General features: G+C 41.8%; 1 protein-coding gene across 4 annotated transcripts in view; it reads left to right on the top strand.

Moving 5' to 3' along the window:
• Nucleotides 1-22155, top strand: part of PLPPR5 (phospholipid phosphatase related 5) — a 55672-nt gene that overhangs the window by 7315 nt on the left and 26202 nt on the right. For all 4 annotated transcript variants that reach the window (XM_045026312.1, XM_045026311.1, XM_045026313.1 and 1 more), the window contains one exon: nt 19796-19928. In XM_045026312.1, the coding sequence (XP_044882247.1) occupies nt 19796-19928 (133 nt within the window). The remainder of the gene's footprint in view (nt 1-19795; nt 19929-22155) is intronic.

The following is a 22155-nucleotide window of genomic DNA, read 5'->3' as shown; positions in this document are numbered from 1 at the left end:
AAGTGTTATTTACTCCTTCAAATAATACAAGAATAGGCAGCAGATTTAAAACAAAGAAAACCAAGTACACAAAATGCACAGTCAACCTGTGGAACTCCTTGCCAGGGGATGTTGTGAAGTAAAAAACTATAACAGGGTTCAAAAAAGAACTAGATCAGTTCATGGAGGATAGGTCCATCAATGGTTGTTAGCCAAGATGGTCAGGGATGCAACTCCATGCTCTTGATGTCTCTAGCCTCTGACTGCCAGAAGCTTGGAGTGGATGATGGGGGTTGGATCTGTTGATGATTGCCTGTTCTGTTCATTCTGTCTGAAGCATCTAGCACTGGCCACAGTCAGAAGACAGAATATCCAACTGATACAGACCATTGGTCTGACCCGATATGGCCATTCTTATGATCTGGAAAAAAACTATAAAACTTCACTTTTCACTTGTCTTTCTGTGTCAAATTACATATGTACGCTTGCCAGTGCGGTTAAGTTAATACACACTTACGGTTTACCAAGACCTGAACTCAGACCACATTGAGCACAATGAGAAAGAAGGGCTCTCCTAAGTATCACCACAGCTTTCATAGCTCTCTGCTCTTTCTTCAACACATTTGCCTCTACAGGTTGCCAATGTCTGAGTTGATCAGACTTGGGACTACTACATTTAGTTAAAACTGGTTGAAAATTGTCTGTGCATATGTGCTGTACATTGCCAAGACTGCTACTATAAAAAGCCATATGTGCACCTCAGTTCCTATTTTCTGTGCAGAGGCACAACTACTGTGTGTGTGTGTGGGGGTGTATATGGGGGTCGGCGGCTAGCGTTCCACTTCTCGGAGTTCGATATATCGCGTCTAATCTAGATGCGATATATCGAACTCTGAACGCGCTCCCGTCGACTCCGGAACTCCACCACCGTGAATGGCGGCGTCTGGACGGGTGAGTACTTCGAACTAAGGTAGTTCGAGTTCAGCTACGCTATTCGCGTAGCTGAACTTGTGTACCTTAGTTCGACCCCACCCCCCTTAGTGTAGACCAGGCCTGGGAGTCATATGCATCCTGTCAAAATTGTTTTCATCCTGTTGATGCCTCTTTCAAAACTGCTGCAGGTCTCATACATTCTCTCCTTCTTACACCTATGACTGATTCCTTGTGCTATTGCTCTGGGGACTGCTCTTGGGTCACCCGCTTAAGAGTGTTCAAAATGTTCTTGTTAAAGTATAGTTTTTAGTTCACTAGTCACTTTATTATAGGTTTAGTCCTGTGTAATTTAATGTAGTGCATTTTAAAAAGAAGAGTTGCTGGATTGTGTTACATTTAAGGTGGGGGGTGTCAGAATTTTTGTTTTCTTTTTTTTTTCTTCTTCTTCATGCTTCTTAAAGGACTCAAGTTCTGCCACAAAATGTTTCCTGGAGATGTCCCTAGTTAATTCAGTGTGCCATGGACAGGAACATTTTTCTCCATTAATTACTCACTCCTCAACCCAATCAGAAAGCAGAGCACCTTCACATTGAGTCCTCCATCCATTTTGGGATGGTCATTCATTCCATGTTCATCCATGGTACCAAGTGGATTTGTTTTTGTTTCTCTGGGTGCTTTGGCACCAGGGAAAAAATCAAAGCAAAAGAAAAGGAATGCTTGGTGTCAGATCTTTTAAGATACTTTAATGCCTTTGAGTGTGGCACTAAAGCCCGTAACATTCCTAAAACTTATCCTGAAATCCACCTTAATATTCAATAAGTTGGTCAGAACTGAGACAGGCCGATCTTTTTTCATTCCTTGAAAAATACAGAAGTCACATTTGATGTCTTCTCTTGGTGCAGACATAGGGGCCTTCTGTTAGGACTCATATTCACCATTCACCATGTTATTGCCTCCTTTGAGTCTTTCTGCTAGTAAGTGCTATATGCGTCAGTTGGAGCTGCTTCCTTTGACCCTTTCCAGGATTAGACTTGGCCCATGTGACCTATATAATTATAGCTGTAGATCTTTTTATTAACACTGGTGAAATATTCTTCTGCTTTATGGTGATTCCAAAGCAGATGTCCAAGGGTGTGTCTACACAGCAACTAGACACCCACAGCTGGTCCGTACCCGCTAGTTGGGCTGCAGCAGGGCCGCCCAGAGGGGGGGGACAAGTGGGGCAATTTGCCCCAGGCCCTGCAGAGGCCCCCAGGAGAGTTTTTCGGGGCCCCTGGAGCGGGGTCCCTCACTCGCTCCGGGGACCCCGGAAAACTCTCGCGGGGCCCGGGCCCCCAGAGCTTCTTCCGCTCCGGGCCTTCGGCGGTAATTCGGCGGCGGGGGGTCCCTTCCGCCCTGGGACCCGCCGCCAAAGTGCCGGGTCTTCGGCAGCGGGGGTACCCGCTGCGGGTCTTCGGGGCACTTTGGCGGCGGGTCCCGGGGCGGAAGGGACCCCCTGCCGCCGAATTACCGCCGAAGACCCCAGACCCCCTGAATCCTCTGGGTGGCCCTGGGCTGCAGGGCTAATTCACTGCTGTGTAGACTTCCGAGCTTTTGCTGGAGCTTAAGGTCTGGGACCCTCCCACCTCACGGGTCCTAGAGCTTGGGTGCCCAGCACAAGCCCGGAAGTCTGCACAGCAATGAAACATCCCTCAACTTGAGCCCCGCAAGCCCGAGTCAGCTGGCACAGGTGTCCAGTTGCTGAGTAGACATACACTTAATGATTCCTATACAGTTCCAAGGAGACTAGAGAGACTCCTTTCATTTCATCCCTCCTGACAAGAAATCAAGGAAATTGGATAACTGGGGCAGGAAGGCGTACACACCCACAGCTCCTTCTAGCAGGGCAATAAGTCACCAATTTCTGATGTCCTGGAAAGATCATCTTTTGTGTGGCAAGATGTTAATTACTGAGAGTACTCCAGACAGTCAGTCATTTAAAGGTATCATTCAAGAAAGTTTGGATCAGTCCGAATGTTCTGTCGGTATGGATTTTATACTTTGCACCCATCTCTGTAATATCTGAACACTTCTGAGTGATATTCCACAAATAAATAGTCATACAACCTCATATTATAGTTGGATACCCAGCTCCTAAATAAGCCCTGCATCTCCACTTTCACATCAAATGGAAATGTTTTTTACATGTGTATAATGAGCAAAATCTTCCTTCCTGATATGTGAAATATCTAGTAGTTCTGAAACATCTTTGATTAGCTAAAGCTGATTTACAAGTGACTCCTTTGATGGTACTTTTGACAGCTATTAACACTTGACATGAGAAGCTAGCCAATAAAGCTCTCTTTCCTCACCAGCTAATCAAATCATTCCCAAAGGGCCCCTGCATCTTTATACCCTGTTTAAATCCAAAATGCAACCATGGGATATGAATTTAATTTCCATATGCCGAATTTAATATTTAAACAAATCAGTGAATGACTACTACATTTCATTTGCTGAAATTGTCTTTTCTATTAACAATTGTCTCATCCAGACTAGTTATTCAGCTCCATGCCCTTATGTCTCTACAGTGCTTCCATCTTTATAGCCTTCTATAAGGGCAAAATTTGTTTCCATTTTCACACAGAGGTTTTCCCCAAAGTGCTTTCAAGATTCTATTTAAACCAGCCATCTCAGCTTTAATTTCTTTTGTATGAGTTTTTTTCCTTCATCCTCATGTTTCACAAGAAACTAATTTCCACAAATTCTATGTATAACATGCTATCAGTTTTTACCTGAGAGAAAAAGGAGTTTTAAAAAGTCTCCATTTTTCTTTTTGGCACACAATGGTAAAACAAAGAGGAAATCTATACTGCATCAATTTCAGTGTGAAAGAATAGTTGCATTGCAAACTTTTTTAAAAATTATTTTTAGTTTACCACTCTCAAGATATCTTAAGGTTCATCCCACCAGATCTAAAGTAATTCAATACTTATTTATTGACCAGACAGGGTTATACCTTTTCGATTGTTGGCACAGATGTCAGGGCAAATACACTTTTAGAATCTCATTCTGCTCTCACTTGCACCCGGGTAAAACAAAGAGGCCAGTGAAGTTGTAACCTGTAAATCCAGGATACAAATCAGGACCTTAATCTTTCTTCATTGGGAGTCATTCAGTGGTGTTTGTTTTCTCCTCCTGTTGCCATTTTCTGAGAATCCAAACCAACATAACACCACAAAAGATACTTATGTATATCAAAAATGGAATTCATAATGCCCATTGTGCTCACAGCATGCAGTGCTTAGGAATGCCAGCCAACTCTGGGCCATGTGTTTCATTCCATGGGATGGGTCAGGAGTCTCCGCTTTCAACAGTCTGTTTGTCCTTAAATGATGCACTTATGGTTAAGGGAAAATGTTGTGAGTTCAACTAATCCTGTGTATAAATTCCCAAATCACACGGCACATTGTTTTTAATCTAAAATGGAAAGTGAAAACTACTTACCATGCTAAGTAACTGTTATTCATTGTACATAATACAGGATTGAGGATTTATATAGCCATATGATGTGTAATAAATGACAGCCAAAATAGAATTATAAGTAGCTTTTGCTATTTTTGTTCTGCATTGAAAACTATATGTTTGAAATTTTGGAATTTACACACTGATCTCACAGGGTGCACTCTCAGTGGACACCATCAGTTTTCACATATGCTTCCATCATAAACAATACTAATACAAATAATGAATAATATATTTTGGGGATGCATATAAAAGTCTAGCTGAGGCCGATAGGCCACTTCTCCAAAACCTAACAGTTCTGTGTGACGTCCTTTTTTAAAAATGAATAATATCTGTGAACATTTTTTGTAACCCAGCCTTTAATATTCAGTTATGCAGATGTGACATGGTCTAGTGGGTAAGGCATCAGACTGAGAGTTAGTAGAACAGAGTTCTATTCTTAGCTATCACTAACCTGCTGTGTAACTTTAAGAAGGTCACTTCATCTTTCTGTGGCTCAATTTCCACATCTGTAACATGGGGATACTACTTATTTTCCTTTGAAAAGTATTTTCAGATCTACAATTGAAAATCACTATATAAAATATCTGAGATTTGATTATTTTAATTTAATTTAGTCTACTTGTCTGATAAGTGATAGAGGACATTTAAAAATAAAGGTCCTGATCCCACATGTGCATGCTGTTTCATATGATTTCATGGTCATATGGAACATAACCCTGCAATACTATGATCATATTGAGCCTAATCCTGTGTTCCTTCCTCAGGCAAACTTTCCACTGACTGGAGATTCAATTTATACTAAGAAATAGCTGCAATTTTTTTTGACTTGTAGTCATAAGCAATGTATAGTATAATTTTAAATTGCTTCTGTTTTGGGCATCTTCCTCCATTATAAATTACAGTAGTTGATCTTTATTAGTTTTTAAGGATATTTCTTTTTGTTTGTTTATGGGGTTAGGGAGAATGAATGCAAACCTTCTCTCACAAGGCAATTGGGAACTTTGATAGAAATTATAACACACAGCCTTTCAAGAATTGATATCAGCCCATTAATATGGTTTGCTGATTATTTTTTCTTCTCTACATAACATTCTCAAACACCGTTTTGGTGGTTTTAGGCATGTGGGTGGCATGCAGTCACTAAAGGAATCTGACTCATGATTTCATTGTCACTCAAACTCCGAATAATTTTGTGAACATTTTCTTTAATCAACTAGTAGCCTGTCTCTTTTTATTCAAGAATGATGTTGGAATCAGTAAGTGGAACTTTCCACATATAGTTGTCTTGGATTGTAAAAAGGATTTCTATTATACAGCTATAGCAACTAAGGTCCCAGTTGAGGAAAACACACTTGTATTTGCTTATTACTCTGTCCTTATTACTTAATTATGTGCAATTAGAAAGCTGTTTCTTTGTTTATATACATAATTAAAAATTAAAACCATAAAAGATTTTTGATCTTCAGTGCCATCGTTTATGATATTGAAGTCTTGCTCGTTCTAAATAAGTGTTATCTCTGGTGAAACCAACTCAAATCATCTTCTGGGAGCTGAGAGAAAAATAACAATGTATTTATGTGAAAGTGAAACCTTTTACAATTAAATAGAATGGTATGAAATGCTATTGCAGGGCTGGCTCCAAGTCTTTTGCCCCCCCAAGCAAAAAAAATTTCCCGCACCCCCCCGGCCCCGCCTCAACTCCGCCCCTTCCCCGCCCCATTGCAACCCCTTCCCCAAATCTCTGGCCCCACCTCCTCCCCCAGGCGTGCTGCATTTCCCCTCTTACTCCTCCCTCCCAGGCAAGCCTGGGAGGGACGGGGAAGAAGCAGAGCGGTGGCACGCTTGGGGGAGGAGGCGGAGGTGAGCTGGTGAGGATTTCTTCCTACGGCCCTCCCCGCGCCCCCCACCGCCGCAGCTCACCTCCGCAGCTCACCTCCGCTCCGCCTGCTCCCCTGACTGCACTGCCGCCATTCCGCTTCTCCCGCCTCCCTCCCAGGCTTGCCACAAAACCGCAGATTTGCGTGGCAAGCCTGGGATGGAGGTGGGAGAAGCAGAGCGGCGGCGCACTCGGGGGAGCAGGTGGCAGTGGAGCGGAGGTGAGCTGCGGGGGGGAGCGGTTCCTCTGCTCCCCCCCAGGGTTACTTCCTGCGGCCCTCCCCGCATCCCCCACCACTGTAGCTCATCTCTGTTCAGGGCCGGCTTCCGGCTTTTTGCAGCCCAAGCGCAAAAAAAAAAAAAAAAAAGCTGGAGTTCCACCCCTTGGGAAGTGCTGCCCCAAGCACATGCTTGGAGAGTTGGTGCCTAGAGCCAGCCCTGTGCTACTGATAGATTGTATGCAGTGTTGTAGCTGTGTTGGTCCCAGGATATTAGTGAGACAAGGTCAGTGAGGCAGTATCTTTTATTGGACCAACTTCTGTTGGTGAGAGAGTCAAGTTTTCGCGTTTATACAGAACTCAAAGACCTGAAGAAGAGCTCTGTGTAAACTCAAAAACTTGTTTCTTACCAACAGAAGTTGGTCCAATAATTGATGGATTGCAAAATTCATAGGATAGGTCTTAGGAAGTAGGAGAAATGAGTATAGATTGTAACTAATTTTCAAAACAACATTTTTGAATATAAATATGTATGTCATTTTGTTGACAGAAAACAGCACCCTTATATGGCTATATCATGGGAACATTTGGCTCATTTATCTTTGCTGTAGCTTCACTGAAGCCAGAAGAGATGGAGCAGGGAGGAATCTGGACAGTTTTGTAATTGGAATAATTTTTCACAAACAGCCCTAAAAGGTTAAATGTGGTTTTGTTTGTCCATCAGAGTTTGAGCCCTAACCTAGGAAAAAAGGGCAATTGTGGCTTTTTCTTGAGCTCCATATAAGGGGCAGCTAGTAGCTTTGCTCTTCTAGGAGCTAACCAGGAACCAGATTGAGAGTCACAATTTGATTGCTGGTTCCCTGGGATGGGGGAAGAACTCTGCACCATCTGGCACAGATCACTTCCTCTGATGCATTGGCTCAGCTGTGTTTATTAGAGCCTTGTGTGGGAAGGAAGCAGGGAGTTGAGGCTCTGTCCACTTTCCTGCCCTGCTACATCTCACTCACATATACGGAAGGGAAAGAAGTGGGCCTGTGGTGGCTTTCCCTTCCACACCCATTCTTCCTCAATTCCCTGTGCAGCAGCATAGTTAGGTCACAATTTGCTAAATGTGTTTATAATTCTAGCTAAATGTGTTGGTAATTCTTTGAGGGGGCGAGGGAAGTTGTCTCATCTCTTGCAAGTAGGACATGAGTTTGTAATGTTAGAATGTGATGCACAAGATGACTTAGGAGGAGGAGAAGATTCAGAATGCACATCAGGAAATATAGCAAAAAGCCTCAGAAACGGTATAGAGCCTGATGGAATCTGTCCTCTGGAAATAGTGAAAGCCAAGGACAATGAAAGAGCCATATAGTCACCCAGATGGAAAAGAATGACAAGGCTGGAATAGCAAGAAAGAAGTAAATCTTCTGTAGCTGATACCATTCAAAGTGGCAGGCAGATGGTAACACTACTGCTGAATACTTAAACACCTGAAAAAATCATAATATCACTGAACATGTATAAACACCCAGCAGCACAACGCTGCATTCCCAGAACACCTGGAACTCCTCCTTCCAATGAGAGCTCTGGCTGTCCAAAGTCTGAGAGATTGGGCCAAATGCTGTGTACACACACACAGAAATTATACATTTTAACTAAATATCTGTTTGTTATCTTCACAGAGAGGAATAACTCAAGCCACAATAAAGTCTGCATTGAAGCCCATCCATTTCACAACTTTTCTAGCCCTAGTATTCTAATATAGATATAGTCAGGTGTTCATTAAAATACTTCTCTCTATTCAACTCTTGAGTTTTTCTCAAGACATTTGATATACCCAGCCACATCTAGTTACCATTATTTTTCAGCTAAATAGAGAATGTATGTTCTTTGTTACTCTTTGAAAGGTAAATACCACTTGCATTGTTTTATGAAGTAGACAGAAAAATACACAAACACTGAAGAAAAGTAACAAGACTTACTCAGCTCACCTTAGTATGTAGCCTTTACAGTATTTTTACTGTAAGTCCACATATCTAGAAAAAGCTGTTTTACACTCCACTGTCTTGGCAGTAAAGTGCATGATTTTCTTTTTGCGAGGCCTTTTCTATGCTAGAAATGTTTGCTAAAATTTCCCACTGTTGCTATTACTGGTTTTGTTCCACCAGTGGGTCACCCTAATGAAGGTACTTGCGACCTCTAGCATTTTAAGTATTGTATTAAGTAAACCTCTAAACTGGATTGGATAACATGTTGCTTACAATGCCAGTAGCCATCTGGAGCCCTGTCTAATCCAACTTTCTCACCATTCCTACCACCCAATACAGCTGAAGCAGTGATAGTAATAGTGTGAATATTTTTTTTGGCAAAAAAGCCTAATGTAGATACTCCCTTTAGGTTTCTTTGGCCTGTGGAAAAAAAAATGTTGAGCCATGCTATTTTCTCATGTACTCCTAAATTAAAGTAAATACCAAAGGTATTTATGCTACTGGTATGTACTGTACTATAAAAAGACTTATTGTATGGATTAGTTAACTACCGTTACATAATTAAAGTAAGCATTAAAACCTCTAATGCTCATGCTATAAATAACTCTTTGCTCCCATTTCTGTGCCTTCATTAAAATTTTATCTCTAATAAACATCACTTCAGTTTACTCATTTATTATAACATTCTCAAGGAGAAATAATTGGACACAGTGAAATTATAGCTCTTCAAGTGTGGAGGGAAAAAAAGGACTGCAGGAGGATGGTCTTACACTGTTGTATCTATACTTATTAATCACTACCACTGAACCTGTTATTTTTGGGCTGCCTAGATAAGGGACTGCCAGTTTGTTGTTTTCTAGTCCTCTCCCTGCTGATTGGTACATACTTATAGCATCTCTTCTAAAATCCTGGCCCACTTTAAGTCAATGGGAGATCTGCTCTTGATTTCTGTGAGGCCAGGATTTCAGCTGGGCTCCTTCTATATGTATCAAACATCCAATAAAGATTGCAATCCCATTCCCTCTTCAGGGTTCTTTCTTCTGTCTTCTGCATATTTTAGAAATAATAATGTAATCTGTATTTCAGTGTTGGGTTATTCATAATTTTACTGCTGCTTTTGGGCTCAAGATATAGTATCTTTGAGCATATGCTCAAAGTACAGAAGATAAAATACAGTACACTTGAGATTAGACTAATAATTCCATACCATCAAGTATTTCTCCATTAGGGATGTTAGTGTGTCTTTAATTCATTTCTAGTTATATTTTGTCCTTCTGCAGTAATTGCTTAGAATTTTAAGGACCGTAAGGAAATACTTTAAGATAATTACAAATGATCATGGGCAAACCTCACATTTTTGTCAGATCTCTTCTGTTTGATTTATGTGAATTATTAGACTCCTTCCCCATAAGTTGATACTTAGTCCTTTATCAGTATGCTTTGCTGGCATTACTTCAGCTAGTTCTTGGGACAGCATTCGTTTCTAGAGTTCATGTTTCAACCCCACATTTTATTTGAACTGTTTATCTCATCCCTAATTGCAAAAGGATTTAGGGGCCAATCCTCTTCCCATTGAACTCATTGGGAGGTTTATCATTGACTTTAACAGGAAAAAGATAGATATATTGGGTTGGTAATTAGACAGTAGCCTTAAGATACGTGTGTAGGGAGAGAGTTTTATACAGAGACCCTTATAATTAGAGCGGTGCTAGATGTGTGGCTTCAAAGGAAGAAGTTACGTCGTTCAGAAGATAAAGACGACATTTTGCAAAATGGTGATTTTTTTATTATTAGTTTTATTTAAGCTTCTTTGCAATCATGGCTCAAATAATAATTTACAGTGACAAACAGGAGCCAAGAGGAAGTATAAATATAGGCTTTGCAGATGCATTTGTCTGGCATGAAAAGCCAAAGCAACACTAGTGACAAACATCAGTCAGGTGAGCAGCATCATTTGTTTAATTCCAATATTAGAGCATAATGTGTTAATAATGATACAGAGTACAGTGTCTGATCCTTCAATCTCAATGGCTTGAGTAAGCACTGTATGATCTAGCCCCAAATCTGCAAAATATATGTAAATTCAGGCAGCAGTTCCATCCAGGAAAGGTCACATCAGATACTTACCAGTCCCCAGGTAAATCACTGGTAACACCAGCCCCACCCTCTTAAACACACTAGTCGGAGACACACATGCCCACTAGAAAAGTGGTCAGAATAGGAGCAACATGTCTAGAGACTGGGGAGATGTTTGGGGATAGGAGGTAGAAGGGGAGGGAAAATTAAAGGGGGAGGATCGTGTCTCAATTTCTATAATGTATTTTAAAGTATGGCGGGGCAGTGGTATTCAGGAATCCCAGAAGTGCTTTGTTTTTCCTCTTCTTGAGAAAACTGGATTATTAGAATAAGCGGAAGATAGGCAATGTCCAAAATCGTGCAGAGTTACTGAAATTAGTTTCTGGCATGCTGCATGTCAATGGCACTGTTGAAGCAGGAAGTACCACTATTATCAAAGCATCACACAAGACAGGACTCATGGGGAGGGGAGGTACTTTTGAGGAGGAGAGAGAAAGTTGTCACCCCACGATTTCTGTTCAATTTCAGTTGGACTGGGGAGAAGCTGGTGTGAATTGAGGACAGGATGAGAGGCAGGAGATTCAGACTTTCTATCTCCCACCAAACCTTCAGAGCATACAGAACAGAGCAGCAGCATGCAAGATACAAACTCCCCAGTTAATTTGTGACCAGGACTTTCAAAGACATACTGTTTATATGCCCAGTACCTGTTAAGGCAGCTCAGGCACTGTGGACGATAGTATATGTTGAATTTTACTATTTAAATTTAATCATAAATAAGGTATTACAGCTGTGTAGATCAAGTAAGGTTTAAGGAAATATAAAGGAACATAGCTGTTGGAAATAGCTATTGGTGGGGGGGATATCCTAAATGTAGGAATTATGCTTAATGATGAATATGTCCTTTACATCATGTGCAAGAGACATAAGGAGACAAACTACTGCCACATATGATACAAAAGCTTATGGCATCTCTGCACAGCCAAATCAGCTCAAAGGGGCTGTCTTGGATGCAAGGATCTGGCCCAACAAGTAATGGGGGAGATCCTGCATCAGTCCCCTTACTGGGAGTTTTGCAATTGACTTCAGTGGGCTGAGGATCAAACCCAAAGGCATGCTCCAGCAATACTGCTTGGCATTTACCTTCTCATAAGAAAGATAAATTGTGAGGCCTAAACAGACTGACATCACTTTACAAATATCAGAACCCTTTTTAAAAGCCAAAGCTACTAATCTAATGTAGTTACTGATATTTTACATTTAGGATGAGGTGTGTTCACACTTGATTGAACATGGGCAACTTTATAAGACATCTGTGAGCCTGGAGGAGAAGATTAGCCCTTCAGTTTTCCAATTGTGGAACAGTGTTTTAGCCTGCAGCTTGTTAATATTACATGGCTGATAGGTTTGCATAGTTAAGCATGTCTAAAACAATGTCACCAATGCACTTCATTAGGCACAAACAAATTTTTGCATCCCACCAATTTTGCATTCAATCACCATGTTTCCCAATGTCCCCCAATGTTAACTTGGCGTAGCAATGACTTGCAGCATTCATGCCTTTCTCTGAGTCCCATTTGCATTGAGTAAGTGGTAATGACCACTGATCATCATGCCACTGCTCCCTTTCCTCACCAGTTCTATTTGTATAGGGAGTTGATTATCTACTCTGCCTCTTGTAATGTGACATTCCAGAATATGCTCCTTGTCCCAGTAACATGCAGCTGTACCAGTGACAATTTTAAGAGAGCAGCCTGTTGGGGCCCCCATATAGCAATTCTAGGAGCATCCTCATAGTGATTCCATAGTGTTTTATCCATTTTCTATTCATCAAAGGAGTTTCCATGCATAACAGACCACTGGATGCTGCCTTTTTTGACAACAATACAGAGGGCTAGACTGCCTTTTAACTCAGAGCCTTGAATAGGGGAAGTAGTGCAGAGCTACACTGTTGGAAAAGGTGTAGCACAGAGATTATTCCTCAGACAGGCAGAATCTCTCCAAGGCCGCTCTTTGCACAAGGAGCTTATTGCTCACCTCTCCACCTCTGCATGATCAGGCATTAGCATCTCAACATCTAGCCCATGATGTGTACATTTCAGGTCAAGACTTACACTCTTCCCTTATGCAATGGTCATGTAAAAGAGATTCTCATAACTGCATTAGAAATAGCCTAAATCTAAATCCTCATAACCATATCTAAAAACGGCCTTTTATGTGTCTGAACTCTGGCCTCAGATGATGCATTTCCCGTGTTGGAAGCATAATCTGCTATGCAGCGAACTCATCTTTGGGGCCATATAAACATTCCAAAGGGAATGGGAAGGTACTCACAGATAAATACAAAAGATCAGAATAAGAAAGCTTTTAGCCACAATGTACTTCAAAAGATTCTGTTTCATGCTGGTGAAATACAACAGTATAACAAATTATTGTAATACAAAGGCTGAGGGCTGAGTGACAAAGCTGGTCACTTTATATTTTATAAAGTGCTTTCTCATAACATTCCCTTGAAGACCTCTGGTTATAAAATGTGTGATTAATATGCACTTTTCACCTATAAGCAGGAGTAAAATTTGTATAAACTGATCAACTTTCAATGTTTTTACATATTGACTAACTATACCATATATCATAAAGTGAGATAAGAGCATTTAATACCGTTAGAAATAGTTAGTTAATTTACTGACTGACATGCAACCTACATTATTCTACATTATAAAAATTGTGCGAAAGCTGCTAATATTTATAAATCTAATTTTATATACTAATAATAATTTTTCAGTGGTAACTTGAAATGCATTGAACTGACTCTCTTCCTAATTATGGATAAGGAGCCACGTTGAAAATGAAGGCTATTTTCCAAGTTTTCTTTGCTGCTCATTTACTGATAAATTGTAGAATTCTTTTTTGCGTCCTCTCACAACACATGCTGAGTGGTTACTCAATGTGATTGTATTTCTACATGCTGAATGCCAGGTGGATTATTCTCTGTATAATTACCAACTGATACATTTCCTTCAGAAGGATTTTTTTTCCTCAAAACGTTTGGTCATATTTACAATAGAAAATATGTTTCGGAGGAAACTAGCGATGGCTTTCTCAGTCAGTTTAAACAAGCAGGAAGCAATGAGAATGAGGAATCCACAAAGAAAATGGCCTCAAGGGAAAGCTCTGCATAATGAACTTGAAATTGCTACTGTTGGTAATACTGCCACTGCTTTTCCTGCCAGGGCTGTCACCTCATAAGCCAATTTTAGTTTAAAGGAGATTGTAGAGTTGAGTCTACAAAATCACTAAGCACCACAGTTTGTGCTGCTAGATTTTGCATGCTCTATAGGATGTTGATGTCATTCAGAAGTGAATATTGATGTCACTTGGAGGTGAGTGCTGGCCAGAAATGCAACACTATCTTGTGTCATTTTAAGAAAACAAATCTGAAGGCAGATCAGCAGCAACAACAAGACAAACCCCTTAGTCCTGCAGCCCTTTCTGTGAAAAACTCTTATTGAAACCAATGTGAGGGCCTGCAAGATAAGACCCACATTTTGCTGAAGTTATTTCTCCCACAAAATGTCTCTCTCTAGTATGCTTTCCTCTCATCCAGCTTCAGTAAGATTTTTTAGCCTGGGCTTTTTCCTCTCACAAATCTGGAAGAAAAGCAGGACTTGTGAACTCAGGCATGAGGTTCTTGTGCGCTGGTCTCTGGACCATGGTGATAAGGGGACATCTTTCAGGTGGTCAGGAGCTCTTAGTGGACTATGTGGTGCTGTCTGTCATTAGGTGTGGTCCTGTTGAAGTCAATGGAAAGGCTCCTTGTGACTTCAGTGGGTTTTGAATCAGGCCCTTTGTTTCCTGCTGAGACAAACAGAACTGGTTGGAGAGAGGAATGAAATGAGGAGCAGAAGTAGACAGTATCATCAATATTTTCAAGAAGGACAAAACACTTAGCACATTAAAGAACGTGTCACATAAATATTTTCCCAGAATTATTTTTGCATGTGAGCAATTGCTGTAATTGGAAGATAAACATAAGAATTGACATAGTGATCAGAACAGTGGTCTGTGTAGTCTAGTGTCCTGTCACATACAGTGGGTACTATCTGATGCTTTATTGGGAGGTTCAGTAAATCCTAAAGTAGGCAGTAACAGGAGAATCTGTTCCTAGAACAATTTCATTCTAATCTCCTAATATTATAATTAGATATTCTTATCTGCATAAATGTTCAATCTTTTTTTAATCCTGCTAAATATAACCAGGGGTGTTATGCAATCGTGAATGAGAGAGTGGATGAACCAAATAACTGTGAATGAGAGGGGAGGTGGTCCACAAAAAATCTGTCTATTAGGATGTTAGGAGCCATGTGCTAGATTAAATCATCTACAAGGATATTGTCTGTTGTAAACAGTAGAGCAGGGGTCGGCAACCTCTGGCACGCAGCTCATCAGGGTAAGCACCCTGGTGGGCTGGGCCAGTTTGTTTACCTGCCACATCGGCAGGTTCAGCCGACCGTGGCACCCACTGGCTGTGGTTTGCCGTCCCAGGCCAATGGGGGCTGCAGAAGTAGTGCGGGCCGAGGGATGTGCTGGCCACAGCTTCCCACCACCCCCATTGGCCTGGGATGGCGAACCACGGCCAGTGGGAGCTGCGGTCGGCTGAACCTGCTGACGCGGCAGGGTAAACAAACTGGCCGGCCCGCCAGGGTGCTTATCCTGGCGAGCCGCGTGCCAGAGGTTGCCGACCCCTGCAGTAGAGGAAGGTAAAGAAGGTTGTGTGTTTATGGAGTTAGCAGAAGGTTATTTCTTTATCCAATATATTGAAGAACCAGCCAGGTCACAGCTAATCTAGATCTAATAATTGGAGTGAGCCAGGTGTATTGTGATATTTCAAGTTAGAAAAGGGTTCCGAATTTAGGACCTCTGTTGTTCAGAATATACCATATGAATGGTAAGGCGATACAGAAAATAGATATCTAAATGTACACATGATGCTAAAACTGAAAGGCAGATGAGCGCCAATGTAACTTGACTTGAGAAGATTTGGATTGTTTAGGAGATAGTGTCAGAAGATGACTAATGCAGAAAAAACTGAAATAATTTCAGCAGTGGGAGCCAATCTAGGAAATATGTGCTAAATGCTACAGTCATCCTGAAAAGTGAACAGAAAAAGGACTTGCGTTGTAGAACACTATTGAATCTGTGGGACCCATGCATAACAGCCATGAAAACAAACAAGGTATTAAGTTATATCAAATGAAAGTAATATTGTTCGACTTCCCTCCTCTCAATTTAAAGAACTGGATGTAGTATGGGTCATACCATAGGAAAGATATTTGCCATGGAGATTAAGTGTAGGGGAGACAACTTTGCCTATGGGTTACATCTGGTGCCCTTTCTCTGGATGATTCTTCTTTTCCCGAGTATATATATCTCTGCCTCTCTCTCTCTCTTTGTGGAAATCTTAGTATTCATAATGAAGTTTGCAACATAACATGTAACGTACATATCCTCTGCAATCTATCTTAATGCTTTATATGGCTCTCATTATGATAGTATCTGAGTACCTCACAATCCTTTAATTACAACATTCCTCTGAGGTAGGAAATTATCACTATCCCAGTTTTACAGATAGCAGAATCGCTTCTGGCCATCTTTCGTCTGGTGTGGAGACTAATAATAACTATAATAATTATAGAATCCATTCTTGACCTCTGAATTCTTGAATGTGCTCTTCCCTTTAGTGGTCCAAGCTAGCAAGTGTATCTCAGACAAAACAACCTAATGGATACTGCTACTATCTTCTCTGTCACTTTTTCATCACTCTCAGTATGTTTGTATCCCTATAAGTGCTATAAGTCCCTATATCAATGCTACCATGGCCCATGGACAGCAGGATAATTATTTACTAATTTATTTAACAGAATTTTTCATTTTGGGCTTTGAACAATATCAGGGAAAATAATTTTGTTGCCTGTTGTGCACAATGACTTATTCCACTCATTGTACATTATATCTGAGGGCACAGAGCAGGGCCTGGCACATCAACAGCTCTGCTTACAGCAGAGTTCTTAAACTTTCTGACCCCTGAAACTGCACATCAAGTACCAGAAGAACTTATTTCACCTCAGAATCAGAATACTATCTCATAATATGCTATGAAGACTTGACAAGAAAAGCAGTCAGGTCGGTCTGAAAATGATCCGTTGCAAAACGAAATACATGTGATCAGACGTCTTACGAAAAGCCCGAATAACGGTAACAGGAGAAGAAATTGAAGAAGTGGAACAGTACATATATTTGGGCCAAGAAGTTAATATGCGCCAAGACATGAACGGAGAACGCTTGCAAAGGATTCGGGCAGGATTGTGTGCATTTAATTCCATCAAGGACATCCTCAAAGGAAAAATCAACAAGACCACATGTATAAATATCTTTAAATCAGCAGTGCTGCCAGCCATGCTGTATGGCAGTGAAACGTGGGCACTGACGAAGAGAGAAGAACAGCGGCTGTCAGTAGCTGAAAGGGCAATGGAACGAGCTATGTTGGGAATTTCCCTTCTGGATTGTATCCCAAATGAAATTATTAGAGAACGCAGCGGTGTGAAAGATACTGTTGTGGAAAGCAGATATAATAAGATACGATGGGCGGGCCACATAGCACAGTTCATGGACAATAGGTGGACCGCAATCATTACTGAGTGGTACCCGTGAGAGCAGAAAAGACCACCTGGTCGGCCTCCAAGAAGATGGGAAGATGTAAAACATTTCGGACGAACGTGGAGAAGAAAGGCAAAAATGTGAGAAGAATGGTGGACGTGTTGTGATCAGCGCAGTCTTAATGACAGCTGAAGACTGACCGATCCAGGTGATCCAGGTGAGGTGAATATGCCATGGGTAGCACTTGTCTTTGCTTGGCCTACCAACAGAGATAGGAGGTGCAACAGGAGAACCATCACTGCTGCCTGACAGGGTTCAGATACAACCAATAGAGACAAGCTGCCAAGTGATGGGCAAGGGCGCCTGTCCCACATAGAAACATGGGATACTTGGAAAGCCTGGTTCTCCCATTGAGAAGCCCCAGCTTTCCTGTAAACCAAGAAGGGGAACCCATATTTATGCCTCCCATGGATCAGCAGATTCAGAGATACTAAGCAACTTCGACATTGCAAGCACTAGCAGAAGGTTCTGCATTCTGTCTCATGACATGCACATGTAAGTAATTCATACAAGGGCCAGATACTGCTCTTAGTTGCAATGTGGAAATTTGAAGTAATTCCACTGAGGTTCTTTGGATTGGCACAGGTACAACGGAAGGAAGAATCTGGCCCAATATGTTCAAACTGTCTAATACTAAAGCCTAGATTTTCTGTTCTCCAGCGGGGTGGGAAGAAACCTGTGAAGCACATAACAGATCTTAAGAGGTTTCAGCCGTCGCATCCACATATTTAAAGCTTTTTTCATGAAAGCTGTAGGAGTTGTTAAGCTGAACTCTTGTTATCATTGCCATTGTTTGGATGAACTCAGATTTCAAGGTTGAGTTAAACTTTACACAGGTACTTAACTGTTTCTGAATCATAACCTGATAAAAGGAGTATAGAAAGAGGAATTGTACTTCCCAGATGCAGAACATTTGAGTCAGATCAAAATGGAGAGGAAGGAAGTTTGGTAGCTTGTGTACTGGATTTACTGTGTTTATTCTAAAAAGTATGCAGTTAGACTGGCTTCTGAGTCTAAAATCAGAGAAAATCAAAGTTCAGTGTATTTGACCAAATTTTGCCTTCCATTCCAATTATGTAGCCTTCCTGAGTTGTTGTTGTTTGTTATTTGGACTACAGTATTATAAACAGGCCATTTCCTCCCCTGTGTGGATGAGTAGTCCATGTCACAATCTAGCCAAAAGTTTTCTGAGGGAATCTAAATAATAACTGAGTCAGATGTGGCATTTAGTCTGTTGGCTGCACCAGTCATTGCATTTGCCTGCAGTTTTCTTTATATCCTGGTTTGATGCCTTTGTGAATAATATAGTTCATAAAGTTGTTCAAAACCATTTTGTGGTTTTAAAAAAGATTAATTATTTCCTATGTGAAGATTTTTAAAAATTTGGGCCATAATACAGCATTGTTTATTTGAATAAGGGTTGCTGTCTTTCCAGAATTTAATAGCAAGGCACTCGGTATACTGCTTTTCATCCAAAGTTCTCAAAGTGCTGTGTAAATGGGTATAAGTGTTGATATCCCCTTTATGTAGATGGGTTAACTGAGGGCAAACAGGTAAAATGGTTTGCCTAAGATCACATAGTGAACTGAACCCTGGCAGACTGGTATACAGTATCTCAACCCTATACTTCATTCACTAGATCACCCTTACTCCCACAATACTGTACATGGTGTAAAACTTCAGTACTCTATATAAAAAACTTCAGGTGTGGATACACATGCAAATCAAGAGCAGTGTATAGCCATACTGTAAAACAATGTACACTTTATGAAGGTTATTTTAAATTTCAGCTTGGCATTTGTTTAGTTTTTCTGAATGTTTCAGTTCTTACTGACAGAGCTGAAAAGTGTGTGGTCTAAAAGCATTTCAAATATAAATTCACTTTGGTGTAAAGATTGCAAAGTGTGAAACAGGGCCCAGTAAGTGTTCAGATATCAGCAATGGCATTTTGTTGAAGTGTGATGAACAAAGCTAATATCGAACTTGACAAACTCGCTTAGCAAAATAGGCAATCATTGTCCCTTAAATACCTACTGCGGCCAAACAATCCCTGATCTGAACAGAAGCTTTAGGGTGAGTATTTCCTCTGTGATCAAATGATTTAGGGCCTAGTCTTGCGAGGTGCTGAGTGCCCATTGAAGTCAATAGGATTTGAGTGTTCAGCACCTCACAGCATCAGCCCTTCACTCCTGATGCTTTTACACATATTTCAGATATTATGTAGTCCATGGCTCTTAAGAATTTTTTTTCCTGAAAACTGGGTCGTGGGTGTAAGTGTCTCTGTTATGAAAGGTCATCCTCTTTTTTTATGCAAATACATTAAAACAAGCTATATGGCATATTTCCTTCACAAGTAGATTAACTGTGCAGGACTTGACTCACTTATGTGGGTTTCTGTTTGTTTTTCTTGTCCTATCTTAACCCTCCCCAAAACCAAACAATCATCTCTACATCATTAGTATTTATGCTTGCTGAACTCTGATGTACCATGTCTTCCCCTTTTGTTTCCCTCCTTAGATAATCATTGGAGAAACTGCAGTGTTTTGTCTACAGCTAGCTACAAGGGATTTTGAAAACCAAGAAAAAACCATATTAACTGGAGACTGTTGTTATATAAATCCACTGGTGCGCAGAACCATCCGATTCCTTGGTATGGGCAAAGTTAATGCTTTTATAGTTCAATGAATGCAAATAGTCAATATCATAAGATTTCAAATGAGGAAAAGCTTTATGTAACAAATGCTTTACATATAATCCTAACAAGACATGTAATGGGTCTCCTCCCCGTGTATGCACTCCTCTGTAGACCTAGCACTGCTCTTTTAGGCAGCCAGTGGGAGTTTTGGGTGAGCAGTTATTATTAGCAGCAGCACAGATAGCAAGAATCGGGTGCCGGCAGTGCTTAATATGTGCCAGGGCTTGCCAGGGCTCAGGGCTGGCTCCAGGGTTTTTGCCACCCCAAGCGGCGGGTGGGGAAAAAAAAAAAGCTGTGATCACGTTCGGCAGCACTTCAGCGGCAGCTCCACCGCGCTGCTTTATTCTTCGGCGGAAAGAGGGACCCGCTGCCGAATTGCCGCCGAAGACCCGGACATGCCACCCCTTTCTGTAGACCACCCCAGGCACCTGCTTGCTGCACTGGTGCCTGGAGCTGGCCCTGCTAGGGCTGAGCCCTGGCACCTCTAGGCTTGGCAATTCATAGCCCCAGCATCTCTGGGCTTGCTACATCAGTTATGAATGTAAAAATGTTGCTTGAGCCCTGGAACCTAATTACTTTAACCCCAGGCCTCTTTCATTACAAATTAAGCACTGGGTGCAGGCCAAGTGAGGGGTAGAGACACGGTCAGCAGACTTGCAACAGGGTAGATTGGCTGACCAGGCCCACTGCAGACAGGGAGTACAGAGGTATCTCAGCTCCTAGGGCCTTTAGCTTGGCTGCCAGCAAAGCATGTACATGTGCCCAACTTCAAGTCAGTCGGACTTAATCGTGTGCCTAAAGCTAAGCACATGCTTAGGTACTTTGCTGAATCAAAGCCTGAATTACAGTTTTATACACCTAGGGTGAAGCTCTGGCTCCACTGAAGTCAATAACAAAACTCCCATTGACTTCAGTAGGGCCAGGATCTCAGTGCCGCTGTTTAGTGCAGTGTAATCTTTCATTGGGAAAAAAATACCACTTAAAATATCCATAAAATGTCACTTTTTGGAACCTTTGAATAAATATGGAGATGCTGTAGCAGGGCTCAGTTGGGTCTGTTAGACACAGCCCTGAGCAGGAGGTGATGCCTCAGGGATGCACAATCCCTCCCTTATTGCCCTACTGTGTAAAGGGACGGCACAGCTGTGCCATTCTTTACAGCCTGAAAGGTTCCGTGGCATCTTTATCTTATGTCAGAGACTGTCATTCCAGCTGGCTAGCAGATTTATACTAGCAATAATATTGGGCTTGTAGAAATCATTAAGGACCAGCCTGTGCCAGGGCTTTGTATGGATCTATGGGCGGGGCAGCTCCAGGCCCCCAGCACGCCAAGTGCGTGCTTGGGGCGGCAAGCCACGGAAGCGCTCTGCTGGCGCCGCGAGGGCAGCAGGCAAAAAGCTGCCTTCGGCGACTTGCCTGCAGAGGGTCCGCTGGTCCAGCCGAAGCCGCGGGGGACCAGCGGATCCTCCGCAGGCAAGCCGCCGAAGGCAGCCTGCCTGCCATGCTTGGAGCAGCAAAATGTCTAGAGCCGCCCCTGTCTATGGGGATGGGACAAGATGGTGTAAAGGAGCTACCCCCACTCCACTTGGTTTCTTAATGTAGGGACATGTATAATCTGTGCCTGCACTCCTTCTCATTCAATGAACCCTCGAGTGCACAGAAGGAAAGAACAATCAGGGAGAGTAGGAAGGAGTAAATTTTACTGTTCTTTAGGGCCAGTGAGGGGGTGAGGCCAAAGCCATGCATCTTTGTCACCTTCCCACCCATTTGGGGGCAGCGTGCCCCTGGGGGACTGAGGGAGTCCTTCCATGCAGAGCCACGCAGGCACAATCCACCTTTTAATGATTTATAGCAATCCAAAATGAATGATCATTGGCATGGAACAGTAACCATCTGGACTTACTGTCTCTGAAGTTAAGAGGTGCGAAGCCACCTCAAAAATAATTCTGGTTCTTCTAAGTTTTTCTGAGATGTCTTAAAAAAAGTGGTCATTAGCAGCACAGGTACTTCTGCAGCCCTCTCCTCCATAGTATCCATTTATTGTCACAACACTCTGCCAGATAAGGAAGTAATATTATCCCCATTTGTACATGAGGAACTGAGACACAGAAAGGCTGAGATGACTTGTCTAGGAAATCTGCGGCTGGGCCAGATTCTGCCAAGTCTTAGGCTAGTGTTCTAA

This window comes from Mauremys mutica, chromosome 8, assembly GCF_020497125.1.
Source record: "Mauremys mutica isolate MM-2020 ecotype Southern chromosome 8, ASM2049712v1, whole genome shotgun sequence".
In the NCBI taxonomy this organism is placed as follows: domain Eukaryota; kingdom Metazoa; phylum Chordata; order Testudines; family Geoemydidae; genus Mauremys; species Mauremys mutica.
This window is presented reverse-complemented; position numbering and strand designations above follow the sequence as displayed.